Source organism: Eucalyptus grandis, chromosome 5, assembly GCF_016545825.1.
Source record: "Eucalyptus grandis isolate ANBG69807.140 chromosome 5, ASM1654582v1, whole genome shotgun sequence".
Classification (NCBI taxonomy): Eukaryota; Viridiplantae; Streptophyta; class Magnoliopsida; order Myrtales; family Myrtaceae; genus Eucalyptus; species Eucalyptus grandis.
This window is the reverse complement of record NC_052616.1, coordinates 3,531,649-3,550,370: the sequence shown is the minus strand read 5'-3', so window position 1 is coordinate 3,550,370 and position 18,722 is coordinate 3,531,649. Positions and strand designations below refer to the sequence as shown.

The 18,722-nt window shown below is 40.8% G+C and overlaps 2 protein-coding genes across 2 annotated transcripts; both read right to left on the bottom strand.

Annotated features, from left to right (window-relative positions):
• Positions 1-201: 201 nt before the first annotated feature.
• On the bottom strand, positions 202-2,309 carry LOC104414247 (xyloglucan endotransglucosylase/hydrolase 2). Its single transcript, XM_010025296.3, has 3 exons — positions 1,914-2,309; positions 1,034-1,227; positions 202-890 (listed from the first exon to the last, which is right to left on the bottom strand). Exons 1-3 carry the CDS (start codon positions 2,202-2,204, stop codon positions 485-487), a joined length of 891 nt encoding a protein of 296 aa, XP_010023598.2. The 5' UTR covers positions 2,205-2,309; the 3' UTR covers positions 202-484.
• Positions 2,310-10,015: 7,706 nt separating this feature from the next.
• Positions 10,016-16,825, bottom strand: LOC104414246 (DNA topoisomerase 2). Its single transcript, XM_010025295.3, has 19 exons — positions 16,188-16,825; positions 15,361-15,656; positions 15,203-15,269; positions 14,844-15,114; positions 14,564-14,763; positions 14,253-14,462; positions 14,018-14,131; positions 13,819-13,929; positions 13,582-13,746; positions 13,150-13,491; positions 12,938-13,071; positions 12,498-12,858; positions 12,236-12,422; positions 12,071-12,120; positions 11,530-11,952; positions 11,273-11,453; positions 11,120-11,184; positions 10,933-11,038; positions 10,016-10,707 (listed from the first exon to the last, which is right to left on the bottom strand). Exons 1-19 carry the CDS (start codon positions 16,773-16,775, stop codon positions 10,262-10,264), a joined length of 4,317 nt encoding a protein of 1,438 aa, XP_010023597.2. The 5' UTR covers positions 16,776-16,825; the 3' UTR covers positions 10,016-10,261.
• Positions 16,826-18,722: the final 1,897 nt, after the last annotated feature.

Here is an 18,722-nt window from a genome sequence, read left to right as displayed (position 1 = left end):
ATATTTGCTCGGAATATCGCGTTCACATGGATTATTTGCCAGAGCCGAGAGCTAATTGATTTTGAGGAATGCATGTTCACAATGGATGCCTACTTGATTCATCTCAATGCTGCCATGAAATGCATAAAAATGTTTTGGAGACCAATGATTTTGCTAACTTCTTGATCTCTGTGTCATGCATTATATGAAACACTGAACAAGGAAAGATAATGCAAAGTTTTATTACACAAGGTAGAACAAACTGCTACAAACATATCTTTATGTCACAACCGTGGCTTTACAGAGCAATATTCAGCGCCCCACCCCAACAACTTTCAACAAGAAACATTGTACAAAGGCCATTTTTTTTTTATTTTCCCCCTGGAATCAAGACATCACGAGAAATTCATGACTTGAACATGCGAAACGAAACGAAAGAATGCATTAACTATATACTGCCGAGCGACCTTCCATTCGAACACGTTGATTTCCCTCTTTTTCTTCTCTAGAATCGCGAGCGCTTGCATTCGGCTGGGATGCCTTGAGGGAACCTCTTGCCGTCCGCGCAGTAGTCGTAGATCATGAAGTACTTCTGGACCCACCTGAGCCGCCTCCGGCCATAGGCATCGAGCTCATTGATTTTCCATGTGGATCCAGAGTAGGAAGCGGGCCGTCCGATCTCACAGGAGGACGAGCCCGTGGACCAGGTGCAGGCAGTGGCCTGGAACTTCCTGTAGTATGCCGTGAAGGGCGATTTCGACCAGTCTGTCTTGATCAGTCCGCCTCTCGTGGCCCAATCATCGGCATTCCAGAGGCTCGAGTATATTTTCATGGGCTGGTTCTTGGGGAAGGGCACGCCAATTGACTCTCCATTCTTGAAAACTCTAATAGGAATGTTGTCTACCAAGAAGCTGAAAACCAGAGAAAAGGGCATGTCAAAAACATTGAGTTTGTCAAATATTGATAGCGATCGGATCAATTTGGCCTAATGATCCAACAATGCTTTTAAACTCGTATCGAGACACCAATCGATGTTCACTTTCTCGGCACTCACATGATGTGCTGGGGCTTCCAGATGACGGAGTATGTGTGGAAATTTCTGGTGGGGTCAAACCACAGGTAGAACTGCTGCTCCCTGTTGCCCTTCCCTTGAGTGAAGACGTTGGTGTGGAGGATGTAAGGGTCGCCGCTCAGGTTCCCCAGGAACTCGAAGTCAATCTCATCGTGAGTTGGCCCTTGCGAAGACAACTGCAAAAGTCACAGCGATCGGAGTTAGCCCGTGTCAATTCGCACACCATGGTCGGAGAGCAAGAAGAGCCGGAAGCTATCGACAAGTCGCAGTAAGAGATGATTCGCTTTAAAATATATTTCACCTCCTCATTGAATTGCATGGACTGAAAAAAGGAATTGTTTAGGAATGTTTAAGAGATTTTCCTTTGTTTTTTTCACTGTAATAAATGGAGACACGGTATTCATTTGATAGACATGGTCCGATGTATTTCATCTGATAAAATTTTCATCACCAAAACGCCAGAGCTGTACGTTTCAAATTGGTTCCACTTTCTAATGCGAGTGGTAATTCTACTCGATGATGTTCCCCAAGCTTTCTCTATCACCAGCTGCTTTTTGCCTTCTAAAGACTTCTCATGTGAGCCGACCATAATGATGTCAAAACGCCAATAACACGAAGTCAAGAAAACTGTTTCGTCCACTCATAAAGATGCGCAAGCAAAGGAGAAAAAGAAGTCGGGGGTGATCATCATACGCTGGTTTGAGAGGAGCAGTCTAGAACAAGGTAATCTAAAACAATCACAAACCGAAATCGCAAGAAAAGAACTTATCGTTTTTTCAGCCAAAACGGGCTCGTACGTACATGGACTTCGTTCCCTGCATAAAGTTTGCATGATACGATGCAAAACGATAGAGATACGTACGTAGTAAGCGGTCACGGTGCCGGCGGAGTTCCCGGCGACGAGCTTGAGCTGCATGTCGATCCGGCCGAACAGGTACTCCTTCTTGGACCGGAAGCCCGACCCCGACACTCTGTCGAGGGACAGCGACAGGAGCTGACCCCCGCTGAAGATCTTGGCGCGGTCGCTGCCACCCCACGTCAGGTCGAAGTCCTGGTAGAAGTTCCCAGCTGCGGGCGAAGCGGCAGCCATCAGCAGCAAGCTCACGAGCACCACCATGGAGGAAGCACTAGGACCTCCACCTTCATGGGCCATGATTGCTCTATACTTTGGCTTATACTTTGGCTTATATTTTGGCTTGAGAGAGAGTGGGGGAGAGAGAGAGAGAGATGGGTGATGTTGTGAGGTCTTTCGTAGGGTTTATGGGGGTATATAAATGCAAGGAATGAGGGGGGGTGTTGATGGGAAATATAATAAAGCAAAAGGAAAGGAATGGGAATGATGCTTGAGAGTGAGAGAGAGAGAGAGAGAGATCAAAAGAGACGCGTGAGGCATTAAGTTGGAGAGCCAAATTTGAAAAACAATAGGCTGGTGCCAGCTGCCGCTGAGCCAATACCATCAAAGCTGGAAACTTTTGTTTTGGGGTGGCGTTGGGTTTTGGATGGTCTTTCCTTCCTCATGATTTCCCCGTCCTGGCTCTTGATTCCTAGGAAAAGCAAAAGGGAAAACACAAGCTGTTCATTTGAATGCTCACAAGCTGTGCATGTGGTAAAATCGAACGTGAAAAGGGAAACCTAGTTGGTTAAGCATCAACGTTAAATTGCGCCTCAACAAACGCAGGGCATAGATTCGAATCCCGATGAAAGCAAGTTTTTGCTCTTTTGAGCGACGCAAAGGGAGAGCACTATCGTGGCTTGAGAAATCAGTTGCATTCGATAAGATATAGGTCTGATAATGCTCGATGTGTGATATGTAAACATGATTTTGAGCACGACACGGGTTTATCGAGAGGAACTCAATATCATATGCTGATTTTTTTTTTTTGGATTGAACATATGCTAACTTGAAAGTGATAAGAATTAACAAATAATTTTCGTGTAATAACGCATCATTCGCCTAATCAACAAGAATGTGATAACGGGATGGAATACGACACGATACAAGTCGCCAACGCACTAAAAGACTTGAATGACCAACCTCAAGAAAGAGTCGTAGATTTCAATAAGATATTCGATTTCTTTATCCTCTTACCATTTGTTCCTCTCATCGCTTTGAGATCATATTATATCAACTATAAGAAAAATCCCTCTCCTAATAGGATCCCACATTAGTAAAGGTCGGAGGCAATTCACATTATTCCAGTGGATTTTAACTTAATTTGGAGTAATCATTGCTGCAAATAATTGAGTATAGTCTTTTGAGATGATCTATGGAGGGTGCATTATTTGATGGAACCTTTGGTTTTGGTGGGTTCTATTCCTGGGTTTAAATAGAAACCTGTTGTCCCATGATTTTGTTCCAATGAAGGGCCCCCCTTTCCCTGATTCAAAAAATAAGAGGTGGATGACAACCGGGTAAGGTATGGATGAAACATATGTACAGAAAGTTCCAATTTCTCATGTTGCATTGGACCACCAATCATATGTGGTCTTGGCCAATCAAGGCACGCCACACGGCGGTGATAATATCCAAGTCACTCTCCAAGAAACGATACTGCCTAGGCTCACCTCCATGGAGACGGCTTGAAACCCTAACATCAAAATTTCTGGCTGTGTTTCTTCTTCGAAAATCACTAATGCCGTGTGAATATTACGTTAGGGCTTTCCGAGGTTGCAGAAGTGTTAATCAAGGGAACCTTAGACCACCGGTCGTCACGCTTCTTTCTTGTGATTTCACTGGATACCACCCACACAGATGCGCGTTGAGTTTTCCACCCCGTAAAAGAGAGAAGACAATAACTTAGTCGGCTCAACATGGAAGCAAGATGATTGCCTCACTCAACAGAGATTTCACACAATGCTTGTGAGCAATTGGAGGAGAATTAGAGAGATGCCAAACAGGGTGCCCCCATTAACAGGAGTCACGAGAGAGAGGCCCGAAGAGTCCATGATGATGCCTTTTGTCGTTGAGCAGACGGGGATTGCCCCCTTCCTATCCACTTCCTTTAGCCCTTGGTTGCATTGAGAAACTTATCGCAACAGACGCGACGTCTTGTCTGGAGGATGACCTCCATTAAAAGTAATTGCTGCTGCTCTCCATCGAAATGTCAATGAACTCTACTGTTGCCTGGATCTCGTGTGTTTTGTCCCCTTGCTATATTATTTGCCTTTGGATTGTGACAGGGTTTGCATTCTTGCTCTCTACATTTCAAAAAAACAAGCATGAAATCTAAGAATGATCGAGATATTTTTGGTAATTTGGGAAACGCACCAAAAATTCAATAGGAAAACCACCACGAGAAAGCTTAGGTTTCATGCCCATTTATATGTTTAATTGGACTCTCATCTCTAATTAAAAATTAAAGTCAAATGATTTATGAGTCAATTATGATGTACTAATTATTCCACGTCATAACAAATCTTCGATATGAGACTTCTGTAATAGAATTCACACGTTCATCCCAACAACATCCTATTGTCCACTATCTCGGCATGCTAATAAAATATATTTGGTGTGACGAAATGGATCAAGCATATCATATATTCTTTTGAAACGATATGTAGTGGGGAAAAAATTGGTTTCAAATTAGTAAAGAGTCTCTTTTGCCTTCGTCCTCTAAACAAAAATCAGTATGAGACAAGTGACTGTTTGAAAAGAAAAGAATCAGGGTCGAGATCGAGAGAGAGAGAGAGAGAGAGAGAGAGAGATGGACAAAAGGGTGGTTGAGAGAGAGTACAGGAAAATGGGGGCCAATGAAGAGAATATCTAACTATCGTGATAACCCTCGCTTAGATTGCAATGACATTACAAATAAAATTAACAAAAGAAATTTGTTATTTTTCAATTAAGACTACATTTGTTTCACGATAAATGAATAATTTGAAAATTACATTATTAAAAATAATCATTTGTATTACGTACAAAAACAAATAAATAAAATATATTTCCATCATCCACGATAATATTTACATAAAATTTGTTATCAATAACAAAAACACTTTCTATTAACTAGTTATTTTAAGCGATAGATAAGACAATTTTAGGAATATATTTTTTAAAGTACTTGTTTTTATGAAACAAAAGGAGAATATAAAAACACAAATAAAATGGATGGGAAGTAACTATAAACATGAAAGCAATACCTTCAAATCTCACTCGGAATATATTGACTGAAAATACCGCTTGATCGCTGTAGTTTTACCCACAATGTTTTCTTCGTATCAGGTATAACCACAACTAAATAATCTCCATCAAACATGCTACGCGATTTCGTGTTGAAGAGCAGTGGCGTCCTTGACCAATTTCGTGTTGAAATATATGCACGTCAAAGGCCAAAGCAGATCATAATCAAAGCTACGCGACAACAGAAGGAACAGAAGAAACCCGTGACGCACTCGAGAAATGAGCTATTTTCTCGATTATCACCATCAGTCTCTCTCTCTCTCTCCCCGGTCATTATGCCATCCCCCAAAAGAAAAAAAAAAGGTTCTTTTTATTTAAGTGAGAATTCCGACCATCGAATTTAGTGATCGAAACTTTAGACCGACCCTCCACCACTGTTATCCACTGAGATGACTTGGACAGGAACTACAGTTAACTTAAAGATGGTCGAGATAATGGATGTTATTTTATGATTTTTATCAGAAAGTCAAACGAAAAAAACTAAGTTATAGAAGATGCAAAACCTATTATTTTACACCTCTCTCAGATGCAAATCGAGATGGATGCACGTATGAGACTGCAATACCATATTAGAATATTCAATTCAAAATTTTAAATCGATAAGTGAAAGAAAATCACATTAAATGAAGAGGATATATATTAATTATCAAGCAATATGAAAAAATATTTCAACAAAATTTAAGAAATTAACGAGCTACATTATCATATTTTAGTTTAATATATCTAAGATAGTCTTTCCCATCATCAAGGAAAAAAAAAGTAAAAAGACAAAGGTTTGGATGTCTTTTATGAGCATAAAAGAGAGTTCTGTTGTTGGCCCTGTTTTCTTTTTCTTTTTTTATTGTTTAGGTGGGCTACAGTCGGATGCAAAATTGATGCTCGAGACCGGCACCAACCCCATCCACACAACGACAGACCAATTTCTAAAATCCATGGTAGAAATATAAAGGAATTGAAGGACTCGGCGCCAACAACTGCACTTTTAAGATGGGAAAGTGGCATGGTTGATAAAGAAATGTTAAGGATTTCAATACACTTGTTAAGCATACTAAAATATGTGATATTATTTATCATTTTATGATTATGAAAATTATATTTTAGTAAGTGTCCTAAACTACCTTTTTAAGCATACTACATACTCATTTAACATGGCAATCGAGATTGGTGAAGCAAGCTTGTAGCCAGCTTGAGGTCTCTCTCTCTTGACCTCATCATAATCATACCTAACGCCTTCACTCCGTGTGATAATTAATCATATGAGTTTGAGCATCAATGCCTATAAATTCTTTAATCGTTCATTTTGTGTATAAAATAATCTTGTCATCTCTAAACAAATTAAAGTAGCTTCCTCTAGTGGAATATATTCCAAAGCTTATATAGAAAAGTCGATCAAAGGAGGTTGTGTAAAGCTATAACAAATCCTTCGTAGCTGCCTAAAAGCCGGCGTGCGATGCAAAGGTTCTCTTGCTGTGGGAGGGATGGGCCAGTGGGAGTGAGTGGATGGCATTGTGAACACGGAAAGAGGATCAAGATCACCACCATCCAGATCCATCGGCCGAACAATGATTGGCGGTGTGCGGCCGGAGAAACCCTAAACACACACCGGTTACAACATAGCCCGCTCAATTTTATTTATCAAATCATCTAGATTTTACACGGGATTCATATTATTTTATATTTGAGATGAAATGAGTTCACATTTCGAGCGCATAGATGATTTATGCATGCAATGATATGGAAGACTGCCGTACTCTTGAGTGAGCCCACCTGAATTGTTTGTGTTTTGGCTTGATGGGAGAGGACTCCATTTTCCAATTGGAATAATCACAAACAGATACAGCCAATGATTTGAAACTTCTTCCCAACAGGGTTGCAGGTATTTGGCAATACGGTGGGGCTGAGCGGTGATCATTGGGTAGGGCTACTGTGTTATTTGCTCTATCTCCCATTGATGAATAATATATAATTAGTATTTCTTCGGGTCGGGTAGCGCGGGCTTTGTAACTAAACGCCCTTGTACAAGTCCTCCCTAACTGGTCTTCAAGCCCCGTGGCTCGCCAAATCCACGAACCGAGTGGGAACACACGTAGGGGCTTTGAAATGAGTCATTTCTTTAAGCTCCGTGAAGGCTTCACAGAGTGACTGCGAGTTCAACTCGGATGCGACAGATTTGGAATCCCTATCTCCCCCCCTTTAATGTAACATTCTAGGTCTAGGTTATGAGTAGGGCCTTAGCCGATGTGCTCGGAAAAAGGTGAATCCATTAATAGGGAAAGTAAAAGGAAACCTTTCGAGCAACGTAGGGTAGAGAAGCAAGGAACACATGCTTTTGAAACGACCCAGCTTCTTCATTTGTAAGCTTCCGGCAAAGGCGGATGAAGACAAAGAACGAAAGCCGTTCATTGCCCATGGCTGGGAATTCTTCCACTTGGGGCATGAATTTTTGTTTTCTATGGGTTGATTTATTAGTACAATGTGCACCAAGAAATGAGAGGTTTTCGGTTTTGGCAACACACAGATTTCGCTTGCCTAGGGCTCACGAGCGGTATTCTGCACATCACGGAGGAACAAAAAGTCCCTGAAGCTTTTGCCTAAGACTCCAATACATCCAATACCTAGAACTAGCCATTGCTCGTGGCGAAAAACCTAATCAGAGATTTTGCACTTCATAGGGTGCATCGAATATACTCAACTATGACTCCTAACTTTATATGTAGAACGATACAGGGGCTCAATTAATGGACTTCACGAGAGGCCTATTATCTGTAGAAGTGCTACGTGTCTCAAGTAGACCCACCTTCACCAACCCATTCACATACTAAAAGTAAACCCATCAAAATAGGTTATAAATCAATTTCTTAAGTAGATAACAGGGGAAAATCAATTCTGCTACAAAGTCAAGCGGCTGGGGACCAACACCAACGAGCAACACCAGATCTGCTCAGAGAGGAAGCCGTATGTTCTCTCAGTTTTGAACAGCGACCCACCTGTCCGCAAGGAGCCATAGCGTGTATATGCAGGGATGCTCTGGGTAGAATTGTTGATGGGTTTACTAAATCTGTAGAAGTGAGTTCGGCTGAACAAGCGGAGGCACAAGCTTTGGTTGAAACCCTAGAGTTTATTTCCTCGAAGCTCGCCCCAAATAGAACTGATAAAGAAATTCATATTCACTCCGATTGTAGTACACTGGTGCATGGGGTCCTCAATTCTGATACCTTCAATTGGGAATTGCAGCCACTAGTGGACCGGGCAAAATGCAAGCTAAAAGAGAATTCGAGCCTCTTTTTATCCCACTGTAGCCGAAGCACTAACAAGGTGGCCGACTGGCTAGCAAGAGCACATCGACTGGGGTGCCTCCCTTCAAATTGGGTTTATCAACCCCCATCTGCCCTTTTGGATTTATTATGTGTTGATGCTTCTGCTGTATTTGCTAAAACTGGTACCTAGTAATAATATTTTATTTTCCTGTTCAAAAAAAAAAAAATCTATATAGGTATTAAATAAGTCAGAATTGGTTAGTTGTACTGAGTAAATTGGTTATAAATCAATTTAAACATAACATGAGTGTTAAAATGGGTTATAATTGGGTTTAAAACTTACTTAGACCCAACCCATTTATATCACTCTCTTTTTAATCTCACTTACCTTCACTCTCTTTTTAATCCAGATCTGACTCGAATTTGACTCGACTCACCCATTTGACGCATCTAACTAAAGGCCAGTACAAAACTTAACTTGTAACAACTTTAAATTTGACTAAACACAACATCTTGAGGCCAAGCCATAAAATAGTGAATTATCCGGACAAGGACAGTCTATCTTCGATTAAATTGGATAGAGGAGTTTTGTCATGTTTACGAAAATTGACTCGAGGTCTCATTCGACCGTACAATATATCTTCAATTGACATAAAGTAATCGTATATGCTTGTCTACTCGTGGTTTAATGAGCAGAAAGGTATAGTGCATGGCCCTGCCAAAAAGCCATGATTGATTCAAATTCCTTGAATGCATGGCAGTTCTTAGGGGTCAATTCAAATGCCCCCCGTGATGATGAATCCGGGAGGGCTGGTGAAAGGATCCCCTTCATGGGCTCCACCGATTCTATAATTGCAATTCAAAGAATAATATCTCCTGAGTTATGTATTGATTGTGTAGTCTTTAAAGGTAGGGAGAATATATTCCTCTTGGGCAATTTCGTGTCCTTCGTCACTTTAACTAAAAATAGGGGAAACGTACAGGAGAGGCGCGTCCCTATCACCAATGCTTATAATTACATCTATACGACCACTTCTTGGCTCCACTGGGACGAATGTTGTGCAAACATTGTTGGCATGCGTATAGAATAAATTAGAGGTAGAAAAATCCTTTTTAACAAGAAAAAATGTCGATGATTCATCTATAATCTCGACCATGATTACTTAAGGCGATGCCTTAGTGGCCACCATTCTTTTTTGGAGTGGAAAGATGATGGGTTCAATCCCCAACTCTAAGAATAGATGGGTTTTATGATTTCATTCCAAATTTCTATAAACAGAAACTCGGTACTAAAAAAGAAAAAAGCAACTTCTTAGGTTTAAGTTAAAATATCGAAAGATTCCCTTGGTGTTATTGTATATAAATTTAATTTGTTGTTAATGATTAAGGGTGACGATGGAAACCTATTTATATGTATAGTATTTTTCGTCACAAAGCCTAAAGCTAGTTGAATTGGGGAGCCTAATCCGTGTATAGACAACGAAATGATGAGCTGGCCAACGAAGCGAACTAATTGGCCGAAAAAACTAGGACAACGAAATGATTCCTTTTTAAGGATTTTGTTCAGAGCAAAGTAACCACACGAGCTGTGCAACCAACAAACTAAAATTTGTTGATTTTGACACGAACCTACGGGTCTAAATGGAACATCTCCTCTGAGAAAGAGAGATGAACATAAACTACTGGAAACTAATGAATGACTTAGCATCCAATGTTCCGAGTTTCAAAATAATACAGCGTCCTTCATCGTTGGAAAAACGACATTTCCATCGACTAAACGTCATCTTCATCAAAGTCAGAATCATCGGTCGGCTTCTCGCTCTCGGAATCGCTCACCACGTATCTTGTCTGTTGGCGTTTCGCCCTCGGAGGCCTTCCTTTCGGAGGAGCCACTTCAACCACCTCTTCAGTATCATCACTGGTGGAACTATCTGCCTTGCGTTGGGTCGTTCCCTGAGCCTGCTGCTTGTTGGCTTGACCTTTCTTTGCTGCTGCAGGTGGTTTTGATATCTTTGCAGCAGCAGCTGGTTTTCTGCCACCTTTCTTCTTTGCCACCTCTGCTTCAGAGTCCACTATCTCGTCGTCATCGTCTCCACTGTCGTTGCTATTTTCTTCCTCTGAAGTGTCTGAGAGAATGACCGAGGCCTTCTTCTTCGAGGCAGCCCTTTTGCTAGGTTCTTTCGCCTTGACTGGTATTTCAGGCACTTTATCCTCTAGAGCTGCGTTGCATGGAAAATGTATTATGCTAGAATCATTATCACCAAGTGACTACGGGCTACAGAACAAATAATACATGTCTCAAGTAAACTTTGGGCAAATGTGGCACCTCTTCCTCAACACATCAGGTGTTCCTTATTCACTATCTCGTGTAGCCATGATGGCTTTACAGATGGAATTGATTTTTAAGTCAAACAAATCAAAGTTACTCTGGCAAAAGCTCTCACCTGATGAATTATCCGGTGAAGATTCGAGGTTATATGCAGCAAGTCGTTCTCTTAAGTCGAGCAACTCGAAGTCCTCATCATCTGAAACTGAAGCACTCTTTCTAGGCTGTATAAATGAAAATAGAAATTTGATTTTTGTCAAAGACAGTTGCCTTGTTTTTAATTAGAAGGAAGAAACCAAACACACCTTTGGAGCTGGAGCTTTCTTAGCACCGGCACCCCGTTTTGGTTTCACAACATCAGCAACATTTTCTGAAAGAGAAACACATCTACTGTCAGTGACTCCCCATAAATAATAATAGTACAAGCAGTTAAGTTACAGCACAATTTCCATACTAACCTGCTTCCAATGCAATGGTTGATCCTCGAGTGACTTCTGCTTGAGCTTCTGAATTCTTAGCTTTACTGTTATTCTGGCGAGGCTTTTTCGGTGCTTGTCTAGAGACTTTTGTGCCAACTCCATTTGTTTTGCTTCTTGCCTTTCTCGTTTCCTCTGCTTGGGCATCAATTTTTTCTTGCTCCTGCATAACACAGCAGAAAGCATTAATCAAAACAGAAGTTAATGGAGTAATGTCAAGAGGGCATTGAAAATCATACATCGAGTTTTTCCTCTAGAGCAGCAAGATCTTTTAACCACAAATTCTCTGGAGTCGCTTTTCTCAAGTCATCAACCTCATTAACAAGCTTATCCTTATCAGCACATAATTCCTGAACTTTCTCAAGGGTCAGTGTGCCAATTGCCATGGAGAGCAGATACTCATAATCACTGGCTCTCACTCCTTTGGTGGCCCCCGAGTTCTCTTCTATTTCTTCTGAATCATCTGTTGACCCAGCTACTCCTGTTTCAATTGTTTTAGTCTCCTTCCTAAAGGGAGCAAAGCCTTTTGCTTGCAGCTCTTGGAACAAATCTGCTCTCTTTCTATTGCTCACGATGATCTCTCCATGGACAACACCGAGAATAAACCTAACCTTATTGTCCAACATCACTAACTTTAACTCCAAATTTTCCAGCAAAATTTTCTGCAAGCGAGAAATAGAAAAGTACTCATAATATGCTATTTGCAACCAAGTCACTTATGAAAAGCCTCAGAGCATAAGTGAATAACTGAAACCATTTCCTCGCTTTCACTTAGGTTACCTTTCTTTTCTCATAACACTCAAGCCTTAGGTGGAAAAACTCCTCTAGAACTGTAGAAAGAAAGATGATAAAATTTAAAATGAGACATGGATTAGAATACCATATATAAGTTATAATGCTACTAAAATATGGCTCATCCTGAGGTAAGCAGCAAAATTAGCATACTTTGTTCAGGGCTGTCATATTTCTTGATCACTCCGTTTGAGTCAAACAGGTGCATGTTACTCGTGCTGATTGTTGAGGTCAGCTTAAATTTCTTCAGTAAACCCTCTTGCTTTGCTATCATCATGTTCTCCTCTGTCAACATAACTTCAAAATGTACAGTTACATCATCACTGTACTGCCTAAATTCCTGCAATTGGCAATTTTATTTTAGCGACAATCTTCAAAGACAAGCTGTGATGCACAAGGTTTTAAAGCTCAGTACCTTAACAAAAGGATCCTTTGTTTTATCTCTCTCTCCGGTTGATAATGATTCCAAAAACTCCCTGTAATCCTGTGTCCATCGACGAATTGGAAGCTCTGTGATCCTCAGTGTGGTATCATCAACTTCCTCGACTATCCCGCAAACGGTGTAGCTGACGCCAGCTTCCTTAGTGGCTGTTTTCTCGATGGTCCCTCTAAATCCACGATACCAAGGATCCATGGGTTCCATCATTTCACCATTCAACAAACGTCTCAAGTTGGCAATAATATCTCTAGGATTGTAGTTGGGGATGTAAGAACTCCAACCAGTTCCAATTCCTTCACTACCATTGACAAGAACCGTAGGTAAGATAGGCATGTACCTGCATTACATGACCAGTATTAGTTAACAATTTCATATTGGGTAAAATGAATAATAAGGGTCCTATAATGAGTAATTACCAAGTTGGTTCAATAGATTGACCATCTTCATTTAAGTAGTTCAGGAGGTTGTCATCATCCTTTGGGAAGAGGAACCGTGTAATCGGCGAAAGCTTCGTGTAAATGTACCGAGAGCTAGCGTGATCTTTTCCTCCCTGCCAAAGTGACATGTTCCATGTAAGTGAAAAAAAAAATTGTAAACAAACCGGTTATCTTCTGTGAAATACTCTCACCAAGTTGCGGGTCCCAAATTGGCCATTCGGCATGAGAAGGTTAATATTGTTGCTGCCTACAAAATCCTGTGCCATTCCGATTATGGTACTAGCAAGACTTTGCTCACCATGATGGTATGCTGAATGCTCAGATACATAACCAGAAAACTGGGCAACCTTTGCTTCTTTGATGAAATTCCTTTTGAATGAGCAGAAAAGAATTTTCCTTTGACCTGGCTTGAGGCCATCGACCATGGAAGGAATTGATCTTTGAAGATCAGCCATAGAAAACAATATCAGCTCCTTATTAACAAAGTCACTGTACTTGATGAGCTTCTCCTTCTGATCAAGATAAGTACCAGGCTGCAGGAAACAAATTCGTAATTCCATTAAGTCACATCTAAAATTGCAACAAGTACTTCGTGTTTTTATAATTCAGACAGAACTTCCAACCTCGTACTGACGAAGCCAAGTCTTCCTTGCTTCAATCTTCTTCTTGCTAAAAGCCAACTCAATTGCATCTCCGTCCTGGTCATCAACCCATACAAAATCCTTCTTGTGCAATTGAAGATTCTGGAAATATTGCTTCCCTTCTTTCGAGGTGCTTGTTCCCAACCCCTGCAAGGATCATTCAACTATGTTACCCATTACAGACAGTAACTGAGTTATTCTTCAACAATGTAGACAAACCTTATAGTACTTGATTGACCACCCACTTGCATTGCCCCCCAAACTTTCCTTCCAGGACTCGTACTCTGGCATAGTATAAAAACTTAATTCTCTTCCATTTTTATGGGTCGCCTGCAATCACAATTAGAGAAGGCTTAAAGCTTTTTTGTCCATCTACCAAAAAATGTTCAGATGATCGAGTTAGTTTATTCATCCCTACCTTGACAATTGGAGTGATGAATTCGACTAGGAAAGATGGAACTTTGAGCAAGGATGGCCAGAATGAATGAATGAAGTTAATTAGAAGGCCTTTAATGTGGGAGCCATCATGATCCTGCAAATGCACATCCAGCAAGCAATGTATATTCAGAGACTATACTATGAGAAGCATTGACAATAGTGGCACATGCTTGATGAAAATATCATACAAAACAAAATCTATAGAAGAGTCAAACCTGGTCCGTCATTATCATCAAATGACCATATCTTAAAGATTTGACACTGTCATAATCCTTATTTTGCTGCAACCCAAGAATCTGCTTCATGTATTGTATCTCTTTGTTTTCCATTATTTGACTATGGCTGGCTTCCCTCACGTTGAGTAGTTTGCCTCTCAAAGGAAACACGCCATAACGATCTCGACCGACAACAGAAAGCCCGGCCATCTGCATCAATCCTCAGTTTGGTTAGCCAACTCTTTGAGAATGTTCAGCCACAAAATTAAGAAGTTTTCCATCTCATGCATCCAAAAGGTACCAGCACTTACTGCAAGGGCCTTTGCGGAATCTCCTTCTGTCAAAATCAGGGTGCACTTATCAGAGTTTCTACCTCCAGCGTCATTAGCATCCTCAAGCTTGGGAATCCCACGGAGGTTCTCTCTCTTCGACCCATCAGTTTTCTTTAGGTCTTTGCTCTGCTTGAAATTTGCCCATGAGAGTAGAGACTCAACAATTCCAGACTTTGCCACTGCATTATAGCAAGCATAAGCAAAAGTTATCTAAAAGTCAATCGATCAATTTCATTACATTCACTAAAGAGTGCCCAACCTTTTTGTAGGAACTTGTCTGATAGTTCACACTTGGATCCGAAGCTGCTCTGACGAAGTGTCAAAGTTTCCTTAGTCTGAGAGTCAAAAGCAGGATTGTCAATGAGGGCATTGACAAAAACCCATAAATGACTCTTCACGTGATGGGCTTTGAGGTTGGCATTCTTATTCTTCTTGTTCACAACACTCATAACATGGTTGGCAATCTGATTAGTCACATAATCAACATGTGTCCCTCCCTTAATAGTAGCTATCCCGTTCACAAAGCTGACCTGTTGCAGAATTCACCACGTTAAATTCGTGCAGTAGTACTAGCTCTATATTTGCCTGTTACTGGAAAAAAAAATGTATTTAAAGTACCTGTTGAAACTGTCCTTCACTTAGGCTTACACAGACTTCCCACCTCTCATTCACAGTCTCCTCAATCCTGAGCCAATCAAGTAAATTTGGCTTTCAGATACCATCTCAAACTACAAAAAAGATTATAATCAAACAAAAAGAAAAGGAGAGGAGAGGACCTTGGGAGGGAGGCTTCTGGTCTATTTTTAGAGGCGGATTTTAAGTAGAGGCCGACATATTCAGCAAATGTTTTGACAGGAACCCTTTTGCCGTTCAGCTCGACCTTCACTGTCTTTCCAAGACACCCAGCCATGTCAATGACACGCTTTTTCATCAAAGCAACCACATCATCTTCAAGGTGGGTCATGTTAAACTTTGCCAAGTCTGGTTTGAATGAGACCTTGGTCCAGTTTTCGCCGGCCTTGCAGGCCTTGATTTCAGGTGCTCCTTTCACTCCCATGTTCTTTGAGAAAACCTTCAAATCATTGGAACAGATCATCATAGCAGTTCAACCAAATTGATTCCACTAACCCAATGAAAACGGCAAGAACATTCCACAGAAGAACAAAATGAGTGTGTTTACTATCCTAAAAAAAAGTAGCAACAACCTTGAGCAGAACTACTACATGACGTCCTGGAAAAGGGAAAACAGATAAAATAACAGCACCACTCTGACCAAACAAAGGCAGCTTAAGATAGACAGTAACCTTATTATCAGAGCAATGTACATAACTAACATCAAGAAAAAAATCTGAAGGAATTCCAAATCATGAAATCTAGAGGAAATGGTAACGTAAGCGTATCCAAGACATAAATAAACAGAAGCCCAACCAGTCTAACATCTGAAATCCAATACAGAAAAGCCAGCTTAAAACAGAGACAGTAACCTTCGAATCAGAGCAATGTACAAGACTAACATCAAGAAACAAACTTGAAGAAATCCCAAATCATGAAAGCTAGAGAAAAATGGTAACGCAGGCGCATCGAAGACATCAGCCGTCTATACCTGCTTGTACTTGAGGCCGTTCTTGCCATCGGCCGTCTCGATGACAAACTCGGTGGAGAATATGTTCGTGAGCTTAGCGCCGTACCCGTTTCTCCCTCCCGTCGTCTTCTTCTCGTTGTCGTTGTAGTTGCTGCTGGTGAGGAGGTGGCCGAAGATGAGCTCCGGCACGTAGACCTTCTCCTCCCGGTGCATCTCCACGGGGACGCCGTCCCCGTTGTTGTAGACGCTGATGAGGTTCCGGTCGGCGTCGATGGTGACTTTGAGGGAGTCCATCCTGGGGTCGCGCTGCTTGTTGTCGGCGGCGTTGACGAGGATCTCGTCGAAGATCTTGTAGAGGCCCGGGACGTAGGTGACGAGGCGGTGGACCATCTCGCCGTCGCCCTCGTAGACCCAGAGCGACTGGGTGTGCTTCTCGACGGAGCCGATGTAGGTGTCGGGGCGGAGGAGGATGTGCTCCAGCTGGGACTTCTTCTGGTAGGTCTCCTCCACGGTCTTGCCCTTGCGGGGCGCCGCCGCCGCCGGAGCCGGCGGAGCGGCGGCGGCGGTGTTGGCGATGTTGCTGGTCTGGAGGGGGAGCGTCTGCGCCATGGTGGGAGCGGCGATGGAATGGGGCGGCGAGTGAAAAAGAAATGGTGGTTTGAGAGAGAGGGAGAGAGAGTTTGAATTTCGAATTGAGGCGGTTGCTTCTCGGTTCTCGTAATTTTTATTTTTTATTTTATTTTGAGTTTGGTGGAAGGTTCTCGTAATTTCGCTGATTGCTCTTATTTTTCTTGGAAAAATGTCACAAATAGTACCCAAACTTACACTTTTAAAGTGCACTCCAATCTTAGATTTTTAATTTGTTCAATTTGATCTCTGAATTATCGATAAATGTCCAATCTAGTCCCTAACTATTAATTTTGTCTCTGAACTTTTGATTTGCTCAATTTAGTCCCAGAATTATTAACAAATGTTCCTTATTCCTTCAATTTGTTCAAACCGTTAAGTGATGACGTGGAACATTAATTGATGACGTAGAACTAAGTTGGATTATTAAAATTATGAATCAATAAATAATTAGGGGTCTACTAAAGATGAGAGCATTGATTACAAAAGTAGAGAATTGTTCAGAATCCTTTGAAAGACTCGCTTTGCGAGACTCTCGAGATGTTTCGGCTATGCGTTCTCCCTTCGAGCAACTCGTTTGATACCCGTGAACTTCCCTTGTAAGATGTGTTCGGCTAATATTCATATACACCATCTGGATGTTGTCGATAAACTTGAAATTTGGGAGAGAAGTGCCATTAAGATGTTAGGGTTGTCTAAAATCTTGATATCGGAGCTTAGAGGTTCTTTGTAAACTTAACATATGGATATAGGGATTAAATGTGGCTTTTGGTTCTTCACATTTTAGAAATTGCATTCTCCTTTACCATATGGATAGCTAGGCTGCTTATAGATTGCTTAAAATAGGAAATGATGTGGCTTATTTCATGATGCTTAGGCACACGATCTCACATCATGCATCCGATTTCATTCCAAAGATACTAATGGAAAATATACACTTCGTCCTCCATCATGAAATTCCAATAAGTCTTCTTCACAGAGAGTTTAATAAAGTTGATGACCAGAGTGATCGACCATGTTTATATTGTGAGGACTCCAATACCATGATTGAGATCCCATGCTATATAATACATAAATCGGCATGTGTCCTGTTGATGATAACATAACTTGTGTACAAGGTCTCACCCATATCAAGGAAAGTGAACTACGGCAAGAGAGATGGATGTTACTGGTAATAATTATAGCTCATATCTCTTGAGTCGGGCATTGGTTTGCTCAACTTTAATGGGTATTTGTAATTTTATTTTTTTCCATTTTGGCTCCCGGATTGTTTTGTCAAAAGTTCAAACAGAATCCTTCCTTTTATTAGTAGTTTTCTAATCAAGTTTGTGCATCCAATTGTTGCATTGACGGTGTCGACCTTGGACAATAACATTGACAGAATGTTAGCGATCACCGGTAGCTGGCTAATTTTGCATTCAATGTTGGTAACGACAATTATATCTTTGCTAATATGCTCATGGTGGTACATCTTCCTTTACTCTTACCCTAAAAGTGGTTCTTTAGAGTATGCACTGTATTTTTTTGTTTACACTTTATTTTAAAAAAAAACAAACTGGAAAATTTTGGTACGAACTTAAAATATTTATTCGTTCAAAGCAAATATGGTAGTCACAATTTGACATTTCATGAGAATGATAATTCAATACTAAGTCTTAAAAAAAAAAACAATTGATAATTTCCATGTGGACATTCCACATGTCTTTCTGTATTTTATATTTAAGAGACTAAAAGCCATGGAAGCCAATTTCGTTAATTTTAACTAACGGAATAACGAAATTGATCAATTTTCAAATAATTATGGACTAGATCGGACATTTATTGATAATTCAGGGACCAAATTGAATAAATTAAAAATTTAGGGATGAGATTACACATTAAGTGGTAGTTCATAAACCAAATTGAGCAAATCAAAAGCTCATGGATAAA